This window comes from Podarcis bocagei (genome assembly GCF_964188305.1).
Source record: "Podarcis bocagei genome assembly, chromosome: 4".
Classification (NCBI taxonomy): domain Eukaryota; kingdom Metazoa; phylum Chordata; class Lepidosauria; order Squamata; family Lacertidae; genus Podarcis; species Podarcis bocagei.
In genome coordinates this window covers 80,527,781-80,547,915 of record NC_138128.1, presented here as the reverse complement: position 1 = coordinate 80,547,915, position 20,135 = coordinate 80,527,781, and the positions used below count along the sequence as shown (strand labels likewise).

At 48.2% G+C, this 20,135-nt stretch overlaps 1 protein-coding gene across 1 annotated transcript in view; it reads left to right on the top strand.

Moving 5' to 3' along the window:
• Nucleotides 1-1,241: 1,241 nt before the first annotated feature.
• Nucleotides 1,242-20,135, top strand: part of MMRN2 (multimerin 2) — a 32,011-nt gene continuing 13,117 nt past the window's right edge. The window contains exons 1-2 of the mRNA XM_081192054.1: nt 1,242-1,703; nt 15,950-16,072. Of these exons, the coding sequence (XP_081048180.1) occupies nt 1,444-1,703; nt 15,950-16,072 (383 nt within the window). The 5' untranslated portion in view covers nt 1,242-1,443. The remainder of the gene's footprint in view (nt 1,704-15,949; nt 16,073-20,135) is intronic.

Sequence of the window (20,135 nt, the reverse complement as noted above, 5' to 3'; positions counted from 1 at the left end):
GTAAATATAATAAAACCTACATTTATATGGGTACTTGCTCAAAGTAGGGGGCAGATTCCAAATTTTGTCCTCTCTCAGGGCGCCATATTGGTCTGTATTTGGCATCAAAATCTTGAAGCATTCAAGCCATAATGAGGCCACCATCTTGCTAAAGCTAAGCAGGTGTGGGTCTGGTCAGCTGCCCTGGATGGGAGACAGCCTGAGAACTACATGTAGGTTGCCTTGGGTTGCATGATGAAAGAAATGTAGGATATACAGTGGTACCTCGGGTTACATACACTTCAGGTTACAGACTCCGCTAACCCAGAAATAATACCTTGGGTTAAGAACTTTGCTTCAGGATGAGAACAGAAATCGTGCTCTGGCGGGGCGGCAGCGGGAGGCCCCATTAGCTAAAGTGGTGCTTCAGGTTAAGAACAGTTTCAGGTTAAGAACGGACCTCCGGAACGAATTAAGTACTTAACCCAAGGTATCACTGTATAAGGTAAGGAGATATAGAAATAAGTTGTGGTATTTGCTGTAACCAGCTTGTACTAGTCTTTAAACAGGCTGTGGGTCTCCACTGGAGTTCAGAAAAGGAGCAGAGAATATGGAAATGGCCACAGAATTCAGTTTTCTGAAAATGTCAGCCTTCGCTTCTTAAAAAAAAAAAAAGCAAGTTACTAGACCTCATGACTACAAAAATATAGCCAAAAATATGTAAGCAATAGCACCTGGATGATTTTGACTATTTGCTGTGGGATTTCAATGCCCTGCATAGCTCCTTGCTCCTTCCCATGAATAGCAAAACCAGAAAGCATTATGCAAAACAGTATTATGTATGCAGGCTGCAGGATCTCGGATCCGGTTTTCTTGGTGCAGAATTTGGACATCCTGGGCACAGGATGTTAATATGTTTGAGTGCAAAGTAAATGTAGCCCTGCTTTTATGTCACAGCAATTTTCAGCGTGTTCTGTGGCTGCACCGGGCTGCTTAGTGTGTGGCATGCGGCTTGGGAAACTGCTCCATCACTAAATATTTTCTTTTCCTTGCCTCCTCACGAAAGCTAACATCCTTTTCCTGCTCCCCAGCAAGAAGGCAGCTGATAAAAGATCCAGTTCTTGTCTGTTGATAATTTCAGAAGCTAGTAAGGAAAACACACAGAAGTCCCCGTCCCCCCGCCCTTGAATCAACCACGACCACCCCCTGCCTCCCTCCTACACACAAGCTCACACACCACCTCCCCGACTGAGGTCTTCGGGGGCCCCCCACAGGAACCCACATTGTCTGATGACCTTTAACATTTCCACTGTAGCTGGGAGGGCCGATAGCGTTGCTTCCGTTCTTTGTTACGTGCCATTCCTTTTTCCAAGCTTGAGCTTAAGGAATGGTGCAAAGGGGATTGCAGGAGCAATTTGATTTGAAGTGCAGGGAAGTGTAAGAGCACCAAGGAAGGAGCCCACGATGATAGCTAAGGTCTTCTTCCTCTGTGGCACCCTAGTGCTGGCGGAGTCAGACCTGCATTCAAGACACCCTGGGCATCCAGATCACAAGCAGAGACCCCAGGACCGCAAGATGCTAACAGAAGGTGAGCCATCTTCTCAGCCGGAGGAATATTGGGAGAAGGAGCACATCAGAGAAGAAGCCCTCCACCCCGCTGCCACCATCGTGACCGATGATGTGAAGGATTATGATGATGCCAGAGAACATCAACCTCATCATGAGTAAGTATTGGCCAAAAAGACATTCTGTGACATCTATGTTGCACCCCATTCATGAGTAGACACATAGAAGGTTGCCCTGAATATGTCAGCTTCACTCAGAATAAGTCACATTCACCAGGGTAAGCGTGTATAGGATTGTATTCATAAGGAAATAATTCTGGAATTAGAAGGATAGTTGGAGATTCTAGATATGCATTCTAGGAAGGGGTGAAGTTTATTATAGAATGTCACTGGACCACACAGCCATAGATACGGAAGCATCCCATATTTTTAATTATTCTTTTCATCTTGTAAGCCTATTAGCAACCAAAAGCAAACAAATGGGTATTAATGGTAGCATGGGAACGAGATGGTTTGTTTCTGTTCAGTGCTTAGACCTAACTTGTGCAAGCACATTAAGTTTTACAGCCATTCACCTACAGTTTAAACACACACACACAAAACTGATGAAGAGCTAGCCTTGGCTATTATTTGTAATATTTAGTGAAACTGGAAATGTATTTGTTATAGTGATTTGTATTTCACCTTTTACTCGAGGTGGCTCACCATTTGAAAACAGAAGCAATCAAATTCGGAATAAAGCAAACAAGAAATTATTAAACAGTGTCAGTGTAAAACAGGGCAGAAGAGTTAAATGTGCTGTAGAACTTGGAGCGTTGTTCAGCTAGAATCAATTACTGATAGGTCTTTCATGTTGACTTATTCATCAAAATCAATGGGATGTGCAGTGTAATCCTATACATGTCTACTCAGAAGTAAGCCCCTTGGAGTTCAATGGGATTTACTTCCAGATGGGGTTGGCCCACCCATAAAGTGGAATCCCATGGGGCTGCACCCCTATAGGTGCTCTGCCACTGCCACAGAAGGAGAAGCAGCTGCGGCAGTTCCTGGCAAGGTCTCGTGAAATCTCAGGGCTCCATAGTGCATTTCAGAGATGTCCAGGGCATGTAAAGAGGTCCTTAGCTGATGAGATATAAAAACCAATGTAGAAAGCTTAATGAATTTTTCATTGCAATACCTCTTAGTGCAGAGCTGTGCCTGCAGCAGAAGCAGCCGCAGCAACAACCACCCAACTCTTTATATTTAAAACTCTGTGCTGCTAACGTTTGGTTCCTTTGCTTTGAAAGTCTCAGTTACCATAGGTAAGCACCCACCTTAGCTGAGAAATGTGGAAAGGGGTGTGTGTTTGTGTCTCTTACCATCAGCTTACTGGATCTCCAAAACCCCCCAAAAACATGGTCTCCATATTGTGTTTGCTGTCCTCCATTGTGCTCTCTTTCTTCTGAGGTATGTTCCACATGGTGCCCCTTCTGTGTTTGCCGAGGGTTTAAGGGTCCCCAGAACATGGGCTCATGGGAGAGGGTTGATAGAACATGGGACTCTTAATCTCAGGGTTGTGGGTTCCAGTCCCATGTTGGGTGAAAGATGCAGGAGGTGGGACTAGAGATGACTCTTGTGGTCCCGTCTGTTGAGATGTACGGCAGCCCCATATGAAGCACTCAGGAGCCAAGCTGCATTTTAAGCAGGGCTTTATTCCAGTTGCAGTCTTGCATCATCCTAAAGCAGTCTTCTTACATCCAGGAATCAGTATACACAGGTGGGATTACATACAGGGGAGAAGTCAACCATACCTTTTTATACCAGCTGGCTATAAACCAGTTAGGCAACACCCCGTGTCTCGTGAGGCTGACCCATCACGCGATACTGAGTCAGCATTTCCACTTAGCACAGAGTGTAACTCCTTGGTATTCACAACACACCAACTACGATTCTACGAAGAGGCACAATGCAGCCACTGGTGTGCAGAGAATACGCGCGCCAAGTTCTGAAGGAGAAATTTCGTGCGTGTGCACACAATCCACACATAGACTGTGTCCCCACATCATATTAAGCCATAAACTATCGCTTAGTGTGCACCTACTTCATTCCTCCCTGCTCATTCTGAAAGGAAACAAACCAAGATTTCTGGCTTGGCAGAGATTGTGGTTTGCTTTGGGTCATCTCATCCCATTGATGAAATGCTGGGGTGTTGGAAGTAAAAGCAACAAAGTTTGTAGTTGTTTACCTGAACTGGGCTGGATCTATAGACGGGCAACCTGTTTTTCCTCCTGTTGGTTCCTTCTTTGGTAGCTACTTGTTGGCTTGTACATTCCTTCTTTTCAGGCTTATACAGTACTTCCTCCTCCTTCTCTAGTCAGTCTTTCTGAGCTTGTCCTAGTGTTCCCTTAACCTCATGACTCCATAGTGGGCACACATGAGCTTGTGCCCAGGATGACGTTTGCAGGAGTTAATAGAAGTTAACTTCCTTTTATTCGTTCAGGTAGCAGTCTTACCAGACTACTTTCTGCACACAGCTGCAGTATATTTACCAAACTCCAACGAATGATACACACAATGTTTTTTTCAAGTTGGCTTGCCAGGGGTGCCTCAGGACTTAAAAGAAATCCAGTTGGAAATCCATAACAATATAAAGCTACCTATTGTTTCATCCCACTGAGCTATTCCAAATGGCAGAGTAGATCTAAGCCTCCAAGGCACCAGGTAGATATTTCTGGTCCTACTACCTGATATATTTTTACCAGAGAAGCTGAGGGATGAAATGCAGAAGTCTGTGTGCAAAGCATGTACTCTACTGCTGACCAAAGCCCCTTCCTCAAGAACTGCAGCACCAACCTGACTTTCGTTTCCTCTGATGATGTAACGTATGTTACATGCTGTGGTTGTGTTGGTGCTGCAAACCAGAATTATTTTGATGACATTTTGCTTGTTCATGCATGTGATGAGTTGTGAATCATATTGGCTGCTGATCTTTGTTTATCTTCACGGCATGATGAACAGGGCAGTTAGCTGCGTTGACATCTACCGTAAGTTACCCTGACGGAGCATTTGAGACACTCCCTTCTTAATGCACCTGGAGTGGCTGACACCTGAGAACTGCAGGGCAGATTCCTTGTGGGGAGATCAGAATCAGTTAACCTCAACTGTAAGGACTCAGCTTCTTCCTTCAACCCATCCACAACTACAACAGAGAAGCCACTTTTTAAAGAGATGCCAGGACCCAGTGAAACTAGCGCAGACTCAACCCTGAAGGTGCAATTGTTTGTTGAGGCCAAATACTTGGTGACGTGTGACACATGGTTTGAGCTGTTCCTAATTGTTTTATGACAAGTTTCCTTGCACATGCCGGTGCACACACACTCCCTAATCAGAAATGCCCAGGGCATTCTTGGATTGAAGACTGAAATCGAGAAGGCAGCCAAAGGGGGAAATGTCATAGTAATGAGTGATTTATGTAACCCTCACAGAAACTGGCTACATGCCTGTTCTGGTTACCTCTGGTAACATTTATATACACTCCTAAGTACTGTGCCCTGGAACAATTGGTCATGGAACCAATCAGAAGGGAGGCAGCCCTGGGCTAGATAACCCTCATTGTCTCTTCCAGCTCTACAGTTCTATGAGTTTAACACTGGACTTAATCTTACCTGGTGGGACATGTAAGCATTATTGAACTGGTTGGAAACAGTGAAAAGAGACAAAATTTCTAGACCTTACTCACAAACTAAAAATGAACAAATCACTGGGTCCAAGTGGTGTGTACCCAAGAGTTCTTAAAAAAACTCAAAAGCGAAACCACATGACTTCTCCCTAAAATTGGCTTCTGCATCTGATGACTAGAAAGTGGACATTAGTTTTTGAAAAGGGATTTGAGAGGGGATCTGGAAAACTACAGACTGGATAGCTTAACGTCTGCACTGGGAAAACTGGCTGTAAACATTGGACTCCAACTCCCATGAGCCCCAGCCACCATGGACCAAGGTCAAGGATGATGGGAGTTGTCCCGAACCTCTGGCCTGACCTGATGGCAAGTCAGTATGTCAAGTCCCCAGACCAGGGTCAGTCCACATGTCCAAAGAAAGCACAGTCCCACAGAGATCCTGGAGCAGTTGAACAGACACAGCACCTCAGCTCTGTTGCCCTTTTATACTTTGAATGCTGATTGCAGCATCTGGGATTGACAAGGCATGTGGTCCTCACCTGTTCCAAGCCTACTCCAGATGAGGAATCATAGTCCAGAGCTAGCACGCCCTACCTGGCCAGCTAGGGAGCTGGGCTGTGGGCCCTGGCCTGCCTCAGCCTCCTAGAGTGCCGCTGCTCCCAATGCCTCAGAGTCTGCCGTGTTAATGGAGATGGGCCCCTCTGGCTCTGGTGATGGGTCCTGCTGCTCTGGTTCCTGTGCACTGACCCCCATCCCCTCGTCATCATCTGTCACCCTGTGAGTACTTCCTACATGAACCTCTCCTTCCCCATCATCAGCTTGCCCCGGTGTGGCCCAGTCCTGGATACACAACTTGCTGGCATCCTCTTCTTCCTCTGTTGTGCTGCCAGTTCATGGCGGGAACTATCATCTAGCAATATCTGGAGGGCAACAGTTTCCAGTTCAGTAGGAAAGAGAGGGCTTCTTGTGCCACTCTAAAAACTGGGACCACCAGACAGTGGTGTCTTTGAGGGCGATAGAGAATGGCCATCCTTCACTTCTATGGAGAGAAATTAAGCGCTGCTCTTGGAATTAGCACTGAATTGTGGGGGGAAACAAGCCCTGTGTTCTGTAATGAACTTGCTTCTGTGATTACCATCTTTTCTGTTCTGGGATTGATTTTGTATTTCCCTGCCCCTCCTCGCTGTTCCAATTTAGTTCTACTAATTGGATTTCATTGATTATGTATGTAAACTGCCTTGATAATTTGTCACAGAAGTGGGAGGCGGTATATAAATTCTCTAAATAAATAAAAATAAAAGGTACGCATGCATTCCCTCAAGTTGAAAGGGCTTTCCATGTTGGAAACGCACCGTGTCTGAAAAGGCCTCAAGTGTAGGCGTGAGAGGAAACCATTTCAGTTGCCAGAGGGAGACATCCGCCAGCTATATATAAATCTATCCCGGCCTTTGGATGTTTTCCCACACAAGGTCATATACAATGTTATACTGTCGGCTCATGTCTCACAACAGGTGGTTGGTTCAATGTATGTCTGGAGGAGGAGAATCTGCTATTTCAATACATTTTCCGGTATTTTGTAATGTCTTTGTCTAGTTACAAAGAAGATATGGAAAGGAAGTTTGGTGATGTGACCGGATACAAGTTCTAAGATCAGGAAATTTTGGAACTCCCCCCCCCCCCTTTTCTCTAAATCAGAAATGGCTGTGCAGGCCCCAGACGAGTGTCTAGACACAGTGGTGGGCTGGGTGGGAACTAATAAACTGAGCCTGGATCCTGGTGAGGTGGCATCTCCGTGGGTGAGAGGGTTGCAGGTCTGGGAGGTCATGAAATTGCCTCTCTTGAATGGGGCCACACTTCCTGAAGGAACTGGTGCGGAGTCTGGGGGTGTTCCTAGATGCAGCACTATCACAGTGTGGCCAATTGTCAGGAATGATGGGAGCTGCAGTTCAGCAGCATCTGACAGGCCACCAGTTCCCCATCTCTGGAAGTTGGCTCTTGCTCAAAACAGCAAAACGCTGGAACTGTGTCTTACGATGGTGCATTCTGATGAATTCTGGTGTCATTCATTATTTGTATCTTGGGTCTTATCCAGATGATACATTTTTCAGTTGTGGAAGCTGCATACTTCCTGAAAGACAATGCATTTTGTCACTGGACCATTGTGGTTTCCGGAATATGCAATCCTGACATACTTTCACTCTGTTACCTTATTTGGCCCGACTCTTGTCATCAATAGAAAGAGGGACTAGCAGGCAGAGGCTGGAATTGGGCAGTGAAAATTGGTGTATTAACCTGAGAATCAAATCTAGAAGAAATTTTGCCTGTTCCTTAGAGCCGCAGAAGGGGCTGTGCTGGGGGTGGTAGCATTCTGAGAAATGGTGTGGTGTCAAGAGAAAACCATCTCTAAGCTTTTGTTTACAGTCTACCCAGGTGCTTCAACAATGGGGAATGATGGGATGTAATTGTGAATATGTGCGCTTAATGGCTTTGAATAGCTGACAATTACTTGTTGGCATCCATCTGCCTCAGGAGAGACAGCTCTGGGGGTGAAGTCAAGTAGCACCGAAGTGACCTCTCCAGGGTGAAAATTTGGGCAGTATGGATGGAGATCCTGGGCTGCCCAGATGACACGACTTCACTCTTGGCCTCTGTGGTGTGGTCCAACGAAAAGCAGAGCAATACGTTTGGCACCAGCTTGGCTGCAGGAGTTGCTGGAAAGAGATGTACCAGGCACCATCCAACCGTTTTAGGGAATCCATTCTGGGTTTGTGCAGGGTTTACTCCTCAGCCTTTTCTTCTCCTGAAGATGTCCTCCAAGCCAGAGGAGGTTTAGGACCAGAGTTTTCCTTCTCCTAGACAGGCTACCTTCCCAAGTTGATGACAGTGGCGTAGCGTGGGTTGTCAGCACCCGGGGCAAGGCAAGTAATTTGCTCCCCCTAACCCGTGGATTTGCGCCCCCTAACCCTAACCCCCATATGTTGCGCCGAGTGCGGCCGGCCCCCCTGCACCCCCCACGCTACGCCACTGGTTGATGAGCCCTGATGATTATTCGGTACTGGCATATCCCACCTGCTTGGGGGAGGGGAGATAAACAGCTGGGGAGTTGGCGCTGAGTCTGAATTTTTATAGCTGATGATGCCACTTTATAAACTAGCATTGGCAGGTTGGTAGCCTGTCCCCTACTGCAGCTGCAATAGGCCAGAGAGAACATGAACAAATGTGTTTTCATTTTCTCTCTTCTCTCCCCCAGTTCAGACAAATTCCTTGGCAGGGGGGTGGAATATTACAATGCTATGGGGGTTTTGAGGGACACAAGTGGCGCTGTGGTCTAAACCACTGAGCCTCTTGGGCTTGCTGATCGGAAGGTCGGTGGTTCGAATCCCACAACGGGGTGACCTCCCGTTGCTCGTTCCCAGCTCCTGCCAACTTAGCAGTTCGAAAGCATGCCAAAAAGTGCAAGTAGATAAATAGGTACCACTCCGGTGGGAAGGTAAACGGCGTTTCCATGCTCTGCTCTGGTTTGCCAGAAGTGGCTTAGTCATGCTGGCCACATGACCCAGAAGCTGTCTGCGGACAAACGCCAGCTCCCTCGGCCTATAGAGCGAGATGAGTGCCACAACCCCAGAGTTGTCTGTGACTGGACATACCGTAACTGTCAGGGGTCCTTTACCTTTTCATAGGGGTTTTGACAGTGGGTTTTTTAGTTTTCTGTTTGTTGGCCTACATATCCTTGGGCTCGATTTGAATATTGAAAATTGCATAACTGCAGAGCTAGGCTAGGAATGGCTACAGGTCTCCAATAAAGTTACCTCATAGGAAATGGACCTTGGTGTGACCATGGCCTGGTGCTTGTGACTGAGGAGGGAAGTCAGAAGCCATGAAGCAAGATTTATTTCAGGTGCGGTGTTGTTATCACACACTTGCACACAGGCTCCCCTGCTTTCGATAGGCTGGCCAGATCTTTAATATAAGCAGCTTCTCATTTCCGACTGTCGTGTTTGGGTGATAAATGGGGGCGGCAGGAACTCTCCTAAGTGCTGGAAGCAGATAAAAGCAGTGCGAAAATCCCCACTGCTCTCCTTCTAGGGAAGCCAGAACAATGCTCAGGCTTAATTGCTTGTTTGCTTTGCTTGGTTGTACCGGAAAACATTTGTAGTTCTAATCAGGCCCCTTTTTCAAAGTGTCAAGTTTGCACCAAAAGTGCTAAAAAAAACCCCAAACCAAACAAACCCCAACCCCCTGTCTCAGGTAGGGGGGGGGAAATCACAGACACTGTGATCTATGTAATCTATCTGTCTGTTGTTGTTATTTTTAAAAAATATTGCAACACTTAGAGGAAGAAAACCCATCTGGCATTGAGTCCCTTGAACTTCAGCTGGGAATGACTACAAGTCAGAATAAGGCCCAATGCTGTGATTGGGTGAGGGGGGCGGGAATTCAGGCAAGGCTTTTTTCAGCTGGAACTCACCAGAACTCAGTTCCTGCACCTCTCGGTGGGCTTCGCCATTATAAGAGAACAAGGGCGGTGTTCATGGTGAGTTCTGGCACCTCTTTCTAGAAAAATATCAATGGGTTCAGGGAATGGTGGGCCACTTGAAATAGCTCTGTGGGCCTGATCCAGTTTATAGGCCGTGGGGTTTCTTCCTCCTGGAGTAGGCTGAAATCATCTCCACCTGGAGACAGACAAGGGAGAACTTGACAAGAAAAGCCAAACTGCTGCCATTCCATGGGGTATCAGCAGGTATAACATTGCATGAAACAGGGGCAGCCACACTAAAAGCCCAACTCTGAGTTGCTGTGGAAATTTGGGGGACATTGAGGAGAAATTCTCCTGCAGAACATATGTAAGGGATAAGGTGGCCTCTCAAGCAACCTGGTCCTTATATGTTTGTTCTGAAACCTTGTACTTGGCTTGGTAGCAGATTGTCTACAGGATCTGCCAAAGTGTTACTGGTATATGCTGGTAGCAGTTTGTCTCCAGAAGTAGCCCCTGTGTTATGGACGAAAACATATTTAAACAACTGGAGCAGATCATTAAGCAAACAGTCTGTGCGCACCTAGAAAGGAATGCTGTGATCACCAATAGTCAGCATGGATTTCTGAAAAATAAGTCATGTCAGACTAACCTGATCTCGTTTTTTGACAGAATTACAAGCCTGGTAGATGAAGGGAACGCAGTGGATGTAGCTTACCTTGATTTCAGCAAGGCATTTGACAAGGTGCCCCATGATATTCTTGTAAAGAAACTGGTAAAATGTGGTCTTGACTATGCTACCACTCAGTGGATTTGTAACTGGATGACTGACCGAACCCAAAGAGTGCTCATCAATGGTTCCTCTTCATCCTGGAGAAGAGTGACTAGTGGGGTGCCACAGGGTTCTGTCTTGGGCCCGGTCTTATTCAACATCTTTATCAACGACTTGGATGATGGACTCAAGGGCATCCTGATCAAATTTGCAGATGACACCAAACTGGGAGGGGTGGCTAACACCCCAGCGGACAGGATCACACTTCAAAACAACCTTGACAGATTAGAAAACTGGGCCAAAACAAACAAGATGAATTTTAACAGGGAGAAATGTAAAGTATTGCACTTGGGCAAAAAAAATGAGAGGCACAAATACAAGATGGGGGACACCTGGCTTGAGAGCAGTACATGTGAAAAGGATCTAGGAGTCTTGGTTGACCACAAACTTGACATGAGCCAACAGTGTGACGCAGCAGCTAAAAAAGCCAATGCAATTCTGGGCTGCATCAATAGGAGTATAGCATCTAGATCAAGGGAAGTAATAGTGCCACTGTATTCTGCTCTGGTCAGACCTCACCTGGAGTACTGTGTCCAGTTCTGGGCACCACAGTTCAAGAAGGACACTGACAAACTGGAACGTGTCCAGAGGAGGGCAACCAAAATGGTCAAAGGCCTGGAAACGATGCCTTATGAGGAACGGCTAAGGGAGCTGGGCATGTTTAGCCTGGAGAAGAGGAGGTTAAGGGGTGATATGATAGCCATGTTCAAATATATAAAAGGATGTCACATAGAGGAGGGAGAAAGGTTGTTTTCTGCTGCTCCAGAGAAGCGGACACGGAGCAATGGATCCAAACTACAAGAAAGAAGATTCCACCTAAACATTAGGAAGAACTTCCTGACAGTAAGAGCTGTTCGACAGTGGAATTTGCTGCCAAGGAGTGTGGTGGAGTCTCCTACTTTGGAGGTCTTTAAGCAGAGGCTTGACAACCATATGTCAGGAGTGCTCTGATGGTGTTTCCTGCTTGGCAGGGGGTTGGACTCGATGGCCCTTGTGGTCTCTTCCAACTCTAGGATTCTATGATTCTATGATTCTATGATTCTATGATTCAACTGAAGACCTTCTTCTTCTTCTTCTTCTTCTTCTTCTTCTTCTTCTTCTTCTTCCTCTTCCTCTTCCTCTTCCTCTTCTTCGTCTTCACAACTGCCTTCCAAAGCTAAGATTATTTGGCCCTTTGAGATTTATGTTGATTTGGCAAAGGGGCATCATTGATTAGTGTGATTCCTGAAGGGATGGTTTCAGCCAAGTCATAGAAAGAACAAGCTCTGATGACAGTGATTTAGAAGGAAACATGGAGTTGTTCAATTATTCTAGACAATGGCTTTGGACTTGCCTGCACAGGGTAGCTAATGTAAGGGAAATCTGAAATCTAAGCTGCAGTTACTACAGCGGACGATCCCTTTGCGTAAAGACGAAACCAAAATGCAAACCACTTTCTGAGTTGGCTGTACCTCTTCTGTTGCGGTGGCCATAATGTGAATTAAGTAGGAACAAAAGATGCTTTCAGAAGAGAGAAAACATTTTATCATTGCATTAATCTAGTGCAGGGAAAGTCTTGGACACATCTCAGAGGATCAAAAATCCATTTTCAGCCTGCCATCTTGTGACCTTGGCTTCCCGTAATGCTTCTGAATTGGCGCCTTTGGACTTTGGTCTAATGAGAACGTTTCCCATTAGGAGACGGTGTCATAAAATGGGTGATCTCATCCAACTACACTTTCATAGTAGAGAAACCCCATGAAACCATCACCCCTAGGGCCAGCCAAACGAATGTTGCTGCCTGAGGCAAAGGACAAAACGGAGTTCACGGCCAGTCCTGTATCTCACATGCATTTAAAGCCATAGAAAACCTCAAACTCAAGAACTTGAGAGAGCATCTTCTCCCCTATCTACCTCCCCATCTCCCTAGATCAGCAAACACCTCATAATGGTCCACGTGTTGGATGAGATATGAGGTGTGAGTCCCTGGGAAAGGGCCTTTGCTGTGGTGGCTCCATGTCTATGAAACTCTCCTGGCCCAATTCATTATTTTAGACAAAAGGAAAATATGTACGGTACTTCTTCCACCAAGCCTTTGGAAGCGGAGCCAGGATTTTCCCCTCCTCCCCTGGACTTCCCTCATACTCCCATTTTTTTTATTTCCATATTACTCACCCTGTGTGTTCCCCCCCAAAAAATTTCCCCAATACATATAATCTTACTTTTTGTTATATACAACTGTGTTTGTTTATTCAAACCTGGAGGGTTTGGATCAATGTTATAAGTTTTCCCTTGATGTACTGTTGTTTTATAAGGTCTTAAAATCAATTTGGTATAATTTTCCTTAAGTATGTACTTCTTTTGCTTCTGTATACTGCCCTATGACTGTAGGATAAATCAGGATTCATATAAATCTGTGAATAAATGGAGGTTTGCCTGACGCCTTCATTTTACACTTTCAGGTGCCAGGCTAAAACATTCTTCTTCAACCAGGCTTTGGGCTGACAAACATCCTATGTCCTTTTATGTTTGGGGGGTGGGGCATTGTTTTGCTTTGCTATTATTCTTGCTTTCATTATGTGTTTTGCGTTTTTACCTTGTGTTTTTATAATGTGAACTGCCCTGAGATCTACTGATGAACAGCACTGCACACATTTAATAACTACTGGTAATAATAAAACAATGGATAAAATAATGCAGGTGCCAGGCAAACCTTTCTGGGGAGCACAGTCCACAACCAAAGTGCCACCACAAAGAAGACCCTTTCCTGTGTCACCACCGACCTCATTCTCTCTCTCTCTCTCTCTCTCTCTCTCTCTCTCTCTCTCTGTGTGTGTGTGTGTGTGTGTGTGTGTGTAATTTATTAAATTTTCTGTTTTACAGTTTAAAATACTCATTTTCCATCCTTAAGATACCAGTGACTTCCCTTCTTCTCTTTCAGTGGTTCATTTTGCATATCATAAATCCCTGCATATTTTTCAAAAACTATACCATTCGGTATTCCATTATTGCATCCATCAAAACTTATTTACACTGTTGAACTTACCTTAATGCTGCCAGCGTTTTCAGCTGTGCACAATTATTTCCCAAATATTCAATAAACGTTTTCCAATTTTCTCTAAACGTATGTTCTTCTTGTTCTCTTATTCTATGTGTTAAGTCTGCAAGTTGTGCATATTCTGTCAACCTAAGTTGCCATTCTTCTTTAGTTGGGACCTCACCCGCTTTCCACTTTGGGGCTAACAAAACATGGGCTGCAGTTGTAACATCCATAAATAACCTTTTCTGACACCTGGGAATTTCAGTCTGAATTATCCCCAAAAGAAAGGACTCTGGGTTTTTTGGGAGGAAAGTACTTTTAAATGTGCTTAACTTTTGGCTGGATTGCGACCCTTGTTTTCAGGGCTTGCTTTCCTTGGTTTCCTGCCTCAGTGTACTGGTTGCTAAGTTCCCGCTCCTGCAAGAAGTGACCTCAGCCTCCTTTCTCCTGCTTTACGCACTTTCCCATTGTTTCTGCCACTCTGCCTTAAAGCAAAAACTTTCCCATGTATGGCGATTATCAGAGATCAGCTCCCACTGGAAGATATAAAACTGCAGCTAAGTCCAGCCATTCTTTCGTATGTGCGAGCTCTCTCCACGCCGACAGAAAGCCGCCCAGTTTCAATGCAAATCTGACTACAGCAGCCGAGTGGAAAGGTCTCCTGACCTTTCTGAATTGCCTGCATGGCGCTGGTGGCATTGTGTGGAAACGTTACATTTTGTGTTGTTGTCTGCTGGCCTGCCTACTTCTTGGGAGAGAGAGGGATATTTATATCAGCACAGTGTTGTTTCTCAAGAGAGCTCATTCGCAACCTGCGTGCCAGCACAGTTCTATGTGCAACAAGATGGGAGGCCCCTCAGCAAACAGCATTTTGCAACATTGCACAGGCAAAGGGCAGCCTTTTCCATGTTTGCAAAAAGGCCAACTGTCTGCCAACTGTTAGTTTCAAGAAGGTGAGCTTTGGGACCAGGTCACAGCACAGTCTTCACCACCTCCAGATGTTATTGAACTACAACTCCCATCATTCCTGACCATTAAACCATGCTGGCTGGGGCTGATGGGAGTTGGAGTCCAGAACATCTGAAGGGCACCAGGTTTTGAAAGGCTGACCTGTGAATAGAAGAGGAGAGGAGGAGTTTGGATTTGATATCCCGCTTTATCACTACCCTAAGGAGTCTCAAAGCTGCTAGCATTCTCCTTTCCCTTCCTCCCTCACAACAAATACTTTGAGGTGAGTGAGGCTGAGAGACTTCAAGAAGTGTGACTAGCCCAAGGTCACCCAGCAGCTGCATGTGGAGGAGCGGGGAGGCGAACCCAGTTCACCAGATTACGAGTCTACCGCTCTTAACCACTACACCACCCTGGCGCAGGGTAACCAGAAGCAAACCAGGACAGGAGTTTTGTGACTTTAACAGTGCCTTTGAAGAGAGGATTTTTTGCCACAACACAGAAACCAACAGAGGAAGCATTTCATTAGCAGCATGATGCACTGATTGGAAAAGCTCCCCCTGTGAAATTCTGCCTGCTGTGCACTCATGAAAGGCACATAGAGGAGGGAATGTGGACCACTGGTACCAAAATGTAGGAGAAACCGACCTATTAGAAAATATAACCAACACATTTAAACTAGCAAAGGGACAAGCAAATGAGGATGCCTTCAGCCCGGTGTGGCTTGCCTTTATTAAGAATATAGCACAGCAACACAATGACCTACTCCCCCACCCCAGCATATGACTCAGTATGGTTAATCTGACTCAACAATCTCCCCTCACTCCACATTCAAGCAAACCACACCGGCAACCAACCAGAGGCACCCAGCCATGCCGAACGGACCCTCCAATCTCTCGCAATGCCTATATATATAGGACCAACCCTGTGATACTGACACACAAACCCTGCACAAGCACTACGCAATAGAATGAAAGATCAATATCCCCCATCACTCTCCCCCTCCTCCTTCTCTCCCCCCCCCAATTATATAATGCCTATGACAACAGTGCCTCATACCAAATGTAAACAAATTGTGAACGAGACTCTATGAATCGAAAGTGAAGATGCTATATGTACACTGGTACCTCTGGTTGCGGATGGGATCTGTTCTGGAGGCCTGTTCACAACCTGAAAAGAATGCAACCCGTGTCTGCAGGTCACGATTCAGCGCTTTTGCGCATGTGCATGACGTCATTTTGAGTGTCTGCACATGCGCGAGCGGCGAATCCCGGAAGTAACCCTTTCCAGTACTTCCGGGTCACCGTGGGATGCAACCTGAAAATGCACAACCTGAAGCAAATGTAACATGAGGTATGACTTCCTTTGTTTGTTGCACAATACAATCTTCAGTAAAAACTTATGTTTGCCTGATATAGAGACCAATGGTAGCTGTTCTCACAATTCCTGCCTGCATTTCCCTCTTCTCCCCTAGGAACTGGTGCTCGTTTCCGCAGTCCCGCCTGGTCACGTATATTGCTGTTTGCAAGACAGAGAAATACGTAATTAAGTCTCAGCAACCATGTCCAAATGGGACTCCAGATTGCCAGAAGATCATGTAAGGGTGACAGCCTCTTTAATGGGGTTTCGTGAGAACTTTAAGGCCTTGCCTGCACTATGAATATCCTGGAACCCCTGTTCCCCTCACATTGCTATAGTGCCCAGGTTATTTGTTTCCAGAGATGGCTAGAGGGCAGAGAAAGAGCAGGTTGCAAGTTGGATGTGATTCTTAGCCGAAGCCTCTTGCACTTCCCTCTTTATGTGCAGAGGCTGCTAGGTTGCTCCTAGAAAAATATCCCAACACTATGAGTCATAAAGAGATCGTTCAAGTTATCCAGAAAGAAGAATGGAAAGAGATCAGAAGTGGGACCTCTCCTCTTGCGTGCATTCCTGAATGCTATTGTCAGAGCTGCTTGAAGATCCTAGCTCACAGAGGATCACGCTAGCCAGCAGTCATTAAGTAAAAGTCTTTATTGAATTACAGTTTCCATTCTCACGCTGCTGTCCGCAACTCTACGTCTAGTAGCTAGATCGGCGAAGCTCCGTCTGAATCTCCGCCCCGTGCGCACCAACTTAATATCCTAGCCTTGCTCCACCTTTTCCGCCTGACTGTCCTCCTCTGGGTCCCTCTACCCCCCGGGGCTTCTTCCTTCCGGGATTCTTCTGACGCTGACCCGGACCCTCCTGCCTCCTTGCGCCGGGCTTTAGGACCTGGTTCCCTTTCGGGGCTGCTTACTGCGCCGCCTTCCTCTGCATTTGAACTTGGCGCGCGCGCCCAACCTTCCACTTTCCTCTTAACCGTTTCTTCGCTCCCCGATGGAGGTGTGGCCACTCCTGACTCATGCCCTCCCTCCTGTGGTGAGCTGCCAGCGCTTCCCCCCTGGCTCCCTTCCTCTTCCCTGCTTCCTGGCGGTGACGCTGGTCCCGATTTCCAGCTGCTCCCCCCTGAGTCTCCTCTGGCTCTATCTTCCTGGGGTGCCCCCCTAGACTCCCCCCTTGCCCTGGCCACTGGTGCTCCTTTCTGTGAATCCTCTGATTCACTGGAAAGACTGGGAGATCTCGGGTAGTCGTCATCACTCATCCTTTCCTCTGCCTCCTCCCCTTCGCTCTCTGTTTCCTCCCTTGCCCGTGCCTCTGCTCCTAAACCCCTGACATCCATCCCCCCCTCGAAGCCCCCCAGTCCCCCTTCCCCTCCTTCCGGTGCTGGAGCTGGGGGCTGCTGTTGCAAAGGGACGAACGTCGGATATCGGTCGCTTCCCGTGGCAGGCCTCCATCGGAACTCTTCCGGGTCTTCCCCCCTGCTCTCGTTGACGACGGTGACCTCCGCTTCCATCTCTGTGCCGCCGTGCTCGAAACCAGGGTCGTCCCCGAAAATGTCCATGTCCGTCTCTCCCTCACTTCCTCCTGGCGGCGTTGCTCGTCCTGAGCAGTCCAGCCACTTTCTGCGGAACTGCTCCTCTGGCCTATCGTCCCACCAATACGAGGGTTCTGAGACAGATCCCGAGGGTGACCCCTCCGGGGAACGGACGTCTCGTGTTGGTTCCTCGTCCGAGTCGAACCCCCGGAACGTGCTGGCCGAAAGCGTGGGCGTGAAAAGCCAGTCGTCGAAAAAGTCTGCTGGCATAGGTCTATGTGGGAAGAGGGCATGAAACTCGTCTTTGAGCAGAGGTTCGTCTAAAGCGTAGCCCGGCACCCAGCTGTTCGCACTGGCCGGGGTGCCCTCCCTGGCGAGAAAGTATTCTACCCCCTCTTCCCCCCATCTGGAGTCCAAAATCTCCGTGACGTCGTTGATGCGCTCCTTCTGTGCCGCTCCCGCGTGCCCTGTTCTGTCTTTGGCCGGACTCGGCGCCGTTCCGGGTTCCTGGAACCTGTGCGGTGCCTTGTAGGGAGTGAGCACCGATCTGTGGAATACCGGATGCATTCTGGAACCCTCCGGAAGTGCCAGTCTGAAAGCTACCGGGTTGACCTGCTCTTCGACTTGGTAGGGCCCCAGTTGTTTATGCCCTAGTTTCTTCTTGGCCAACGACCTGGCCGGCACTGCGTGGGCTGCTAACCAGACCCAGTCTCCCACGTGGAGCTCTTCGCCAACCCTTCTGTGCCTGTCCGCTTGTACCTTGTATGCGTGTTTGGCCAGCTCCAGGTGGCGCCTCAGCTGATCGTGGACTTCCTGCAGCTCCGACGCGAATGCATCTGCTGTCTGCGGCTCCCCTTCCCCCATTCTTTCCAGTCCCGGGAAGGTTCTGGGGTGCCTCCCGTTGTTGGCGAAGAACGGCGTGACCCCCGTGGATACGTGCTTCGTGTTGTTGTAGGCGAACTCTGCAAGCGGCAGGTAATCCACCCACGTCGCAGGCTGTTGATTTGCATAACATCTCAGGTACTGCTGCATGATGGCATTGACCCGCTCCGCTTGCCCGTTGGTCTGCGGGTGTCTCGCCGACGCCAGGTTGATCTTGACGTTCAGGAAGCCCATCAGCTTCTGCCAGAAGTTCGAGATGAACTGCCGCCCGCGGTCGGACAGAATAGACCGTGGCAGACCGTGAACCTTGAACACGTGGTCTATGAACAGTTTGGCGGTTTGCTCCGCCGTGGCCACCTTAGCACACGGAATGAAATGCGCCATCTTGGAGAACAGGTCCACCACCACCAGCACTGCCGTCTTGCCCCTTGAGCTGGGCAGATCCGTGACAAAGTCCAGAGCCACCCTTTCCCAAGGTTCGATCGGAGTTTGCAGCGGCTCCAACAGTCCGGCCGGCGGTTTGTGCACTGGCTTGGCCCTCTGGCAGGTGTCACACCTCGCCACGTAGTCTGCGACCTCCCCTCTCATTCCAGGCCACCAGAAATCCCTGGCTACTAATTCCACCGTCTTCTCCTTGCCAAAGTGCCCGGCCGTGGGCGCGTCGTGCAGCTGCTGCAGCACCTTGGCTCGAAGGTCGTCTCCCGGCACGTAGATGGCCCCTTTACGGATGAGCAATCCATCTCTTAGCTGGAAACCGTCGGCCGCTGCTTTGCCCCTTTGCACCTCTGCCATCTTTGTTTGTGCGAAGGAGTCCCCCTGCAACGCTCGCCGCACCGCCTCTAGGTCCACGGTCGCTGCGGCGCACGCCCACACTGTCGGTGCGAAGATGTGCATGGCGGCCGCTGGTGTTGCGTCCTCCAGATACTGTGGCTTACGGGAGAGAGCGTCTGCCATGATGTTGGTGTCCCCCGGGACATACTCTATTCGGAAGTCGAAGTTCGCAAAGAACTCAGCCCAACGTATCTGCCTCTGGTTCAGGAACTGTGCCGTGCGCCAGTGCTCTAGATTCTTGTGGTCCGTGCAAACCTGCACCGTGTGCTTGGCGCCGACCAGAAAGTGCCTCCACGCCTTGAACGCTGCATGAATGGCCAGCAACTCCCTGTCCCAGATGGTGTAGTTCTGCTCGGACTTGCTGAGCTTCCTGGAGTAAAACGCTCCCGGTCGCCACACCCCCTGCGGGTCTTTCTGCAGCAGGACCGCCCCCACGGCTCTGTCCGAAGCGTCTGTCTCCACCCTCATCGGCTTGCTGGGGTTGACATGAAGCAGCTGCTCTTCCGACGCGAAGAGACGCTTGAGTGCCTGAAAGGACTGCTCCGCCTGCTCTGTCCAGATGAACTTCTTTTTCTTGGAGCTAAGCGTGTCAGTGATGGCCGCCGTCTGCATCGCGAAGCCCTTGATAAACTTGCGATAGAAGTTCGCAAAGCCGACAAACCGTTGGACCTCCTTCCGGTTGCGCGGGCTCTTCCAATCCAACACTGCTCGAACCTTGGCGCTGTCCATGGCGAGCCCCTTGTCAGACAGCTTGTAGCCCAGAAAATCCACCTCCGGCACGTCAAATTGGCACTTCTCCAGCTTGGCGTAGAGCCTATGTTGCTTTAGCCTGCTCAGCACTTCCTTGACGTGCTTGTCATGCTCCTGCTGCGACTCCGAAAAGATCAGGATGTCATCTAAGAAACAGACGCACGTCTTGTAGAGAAGTCCCGCCAACACGTGATGCATAAATGCTTGAAAAACGTGGGAGCCATTTTGCAGTCCAAAAGGCATAACTCTGTATTCGTAGGTACCCAGTGGCGTGAACATGGCTGTCTTCCACTCATCACCCTCC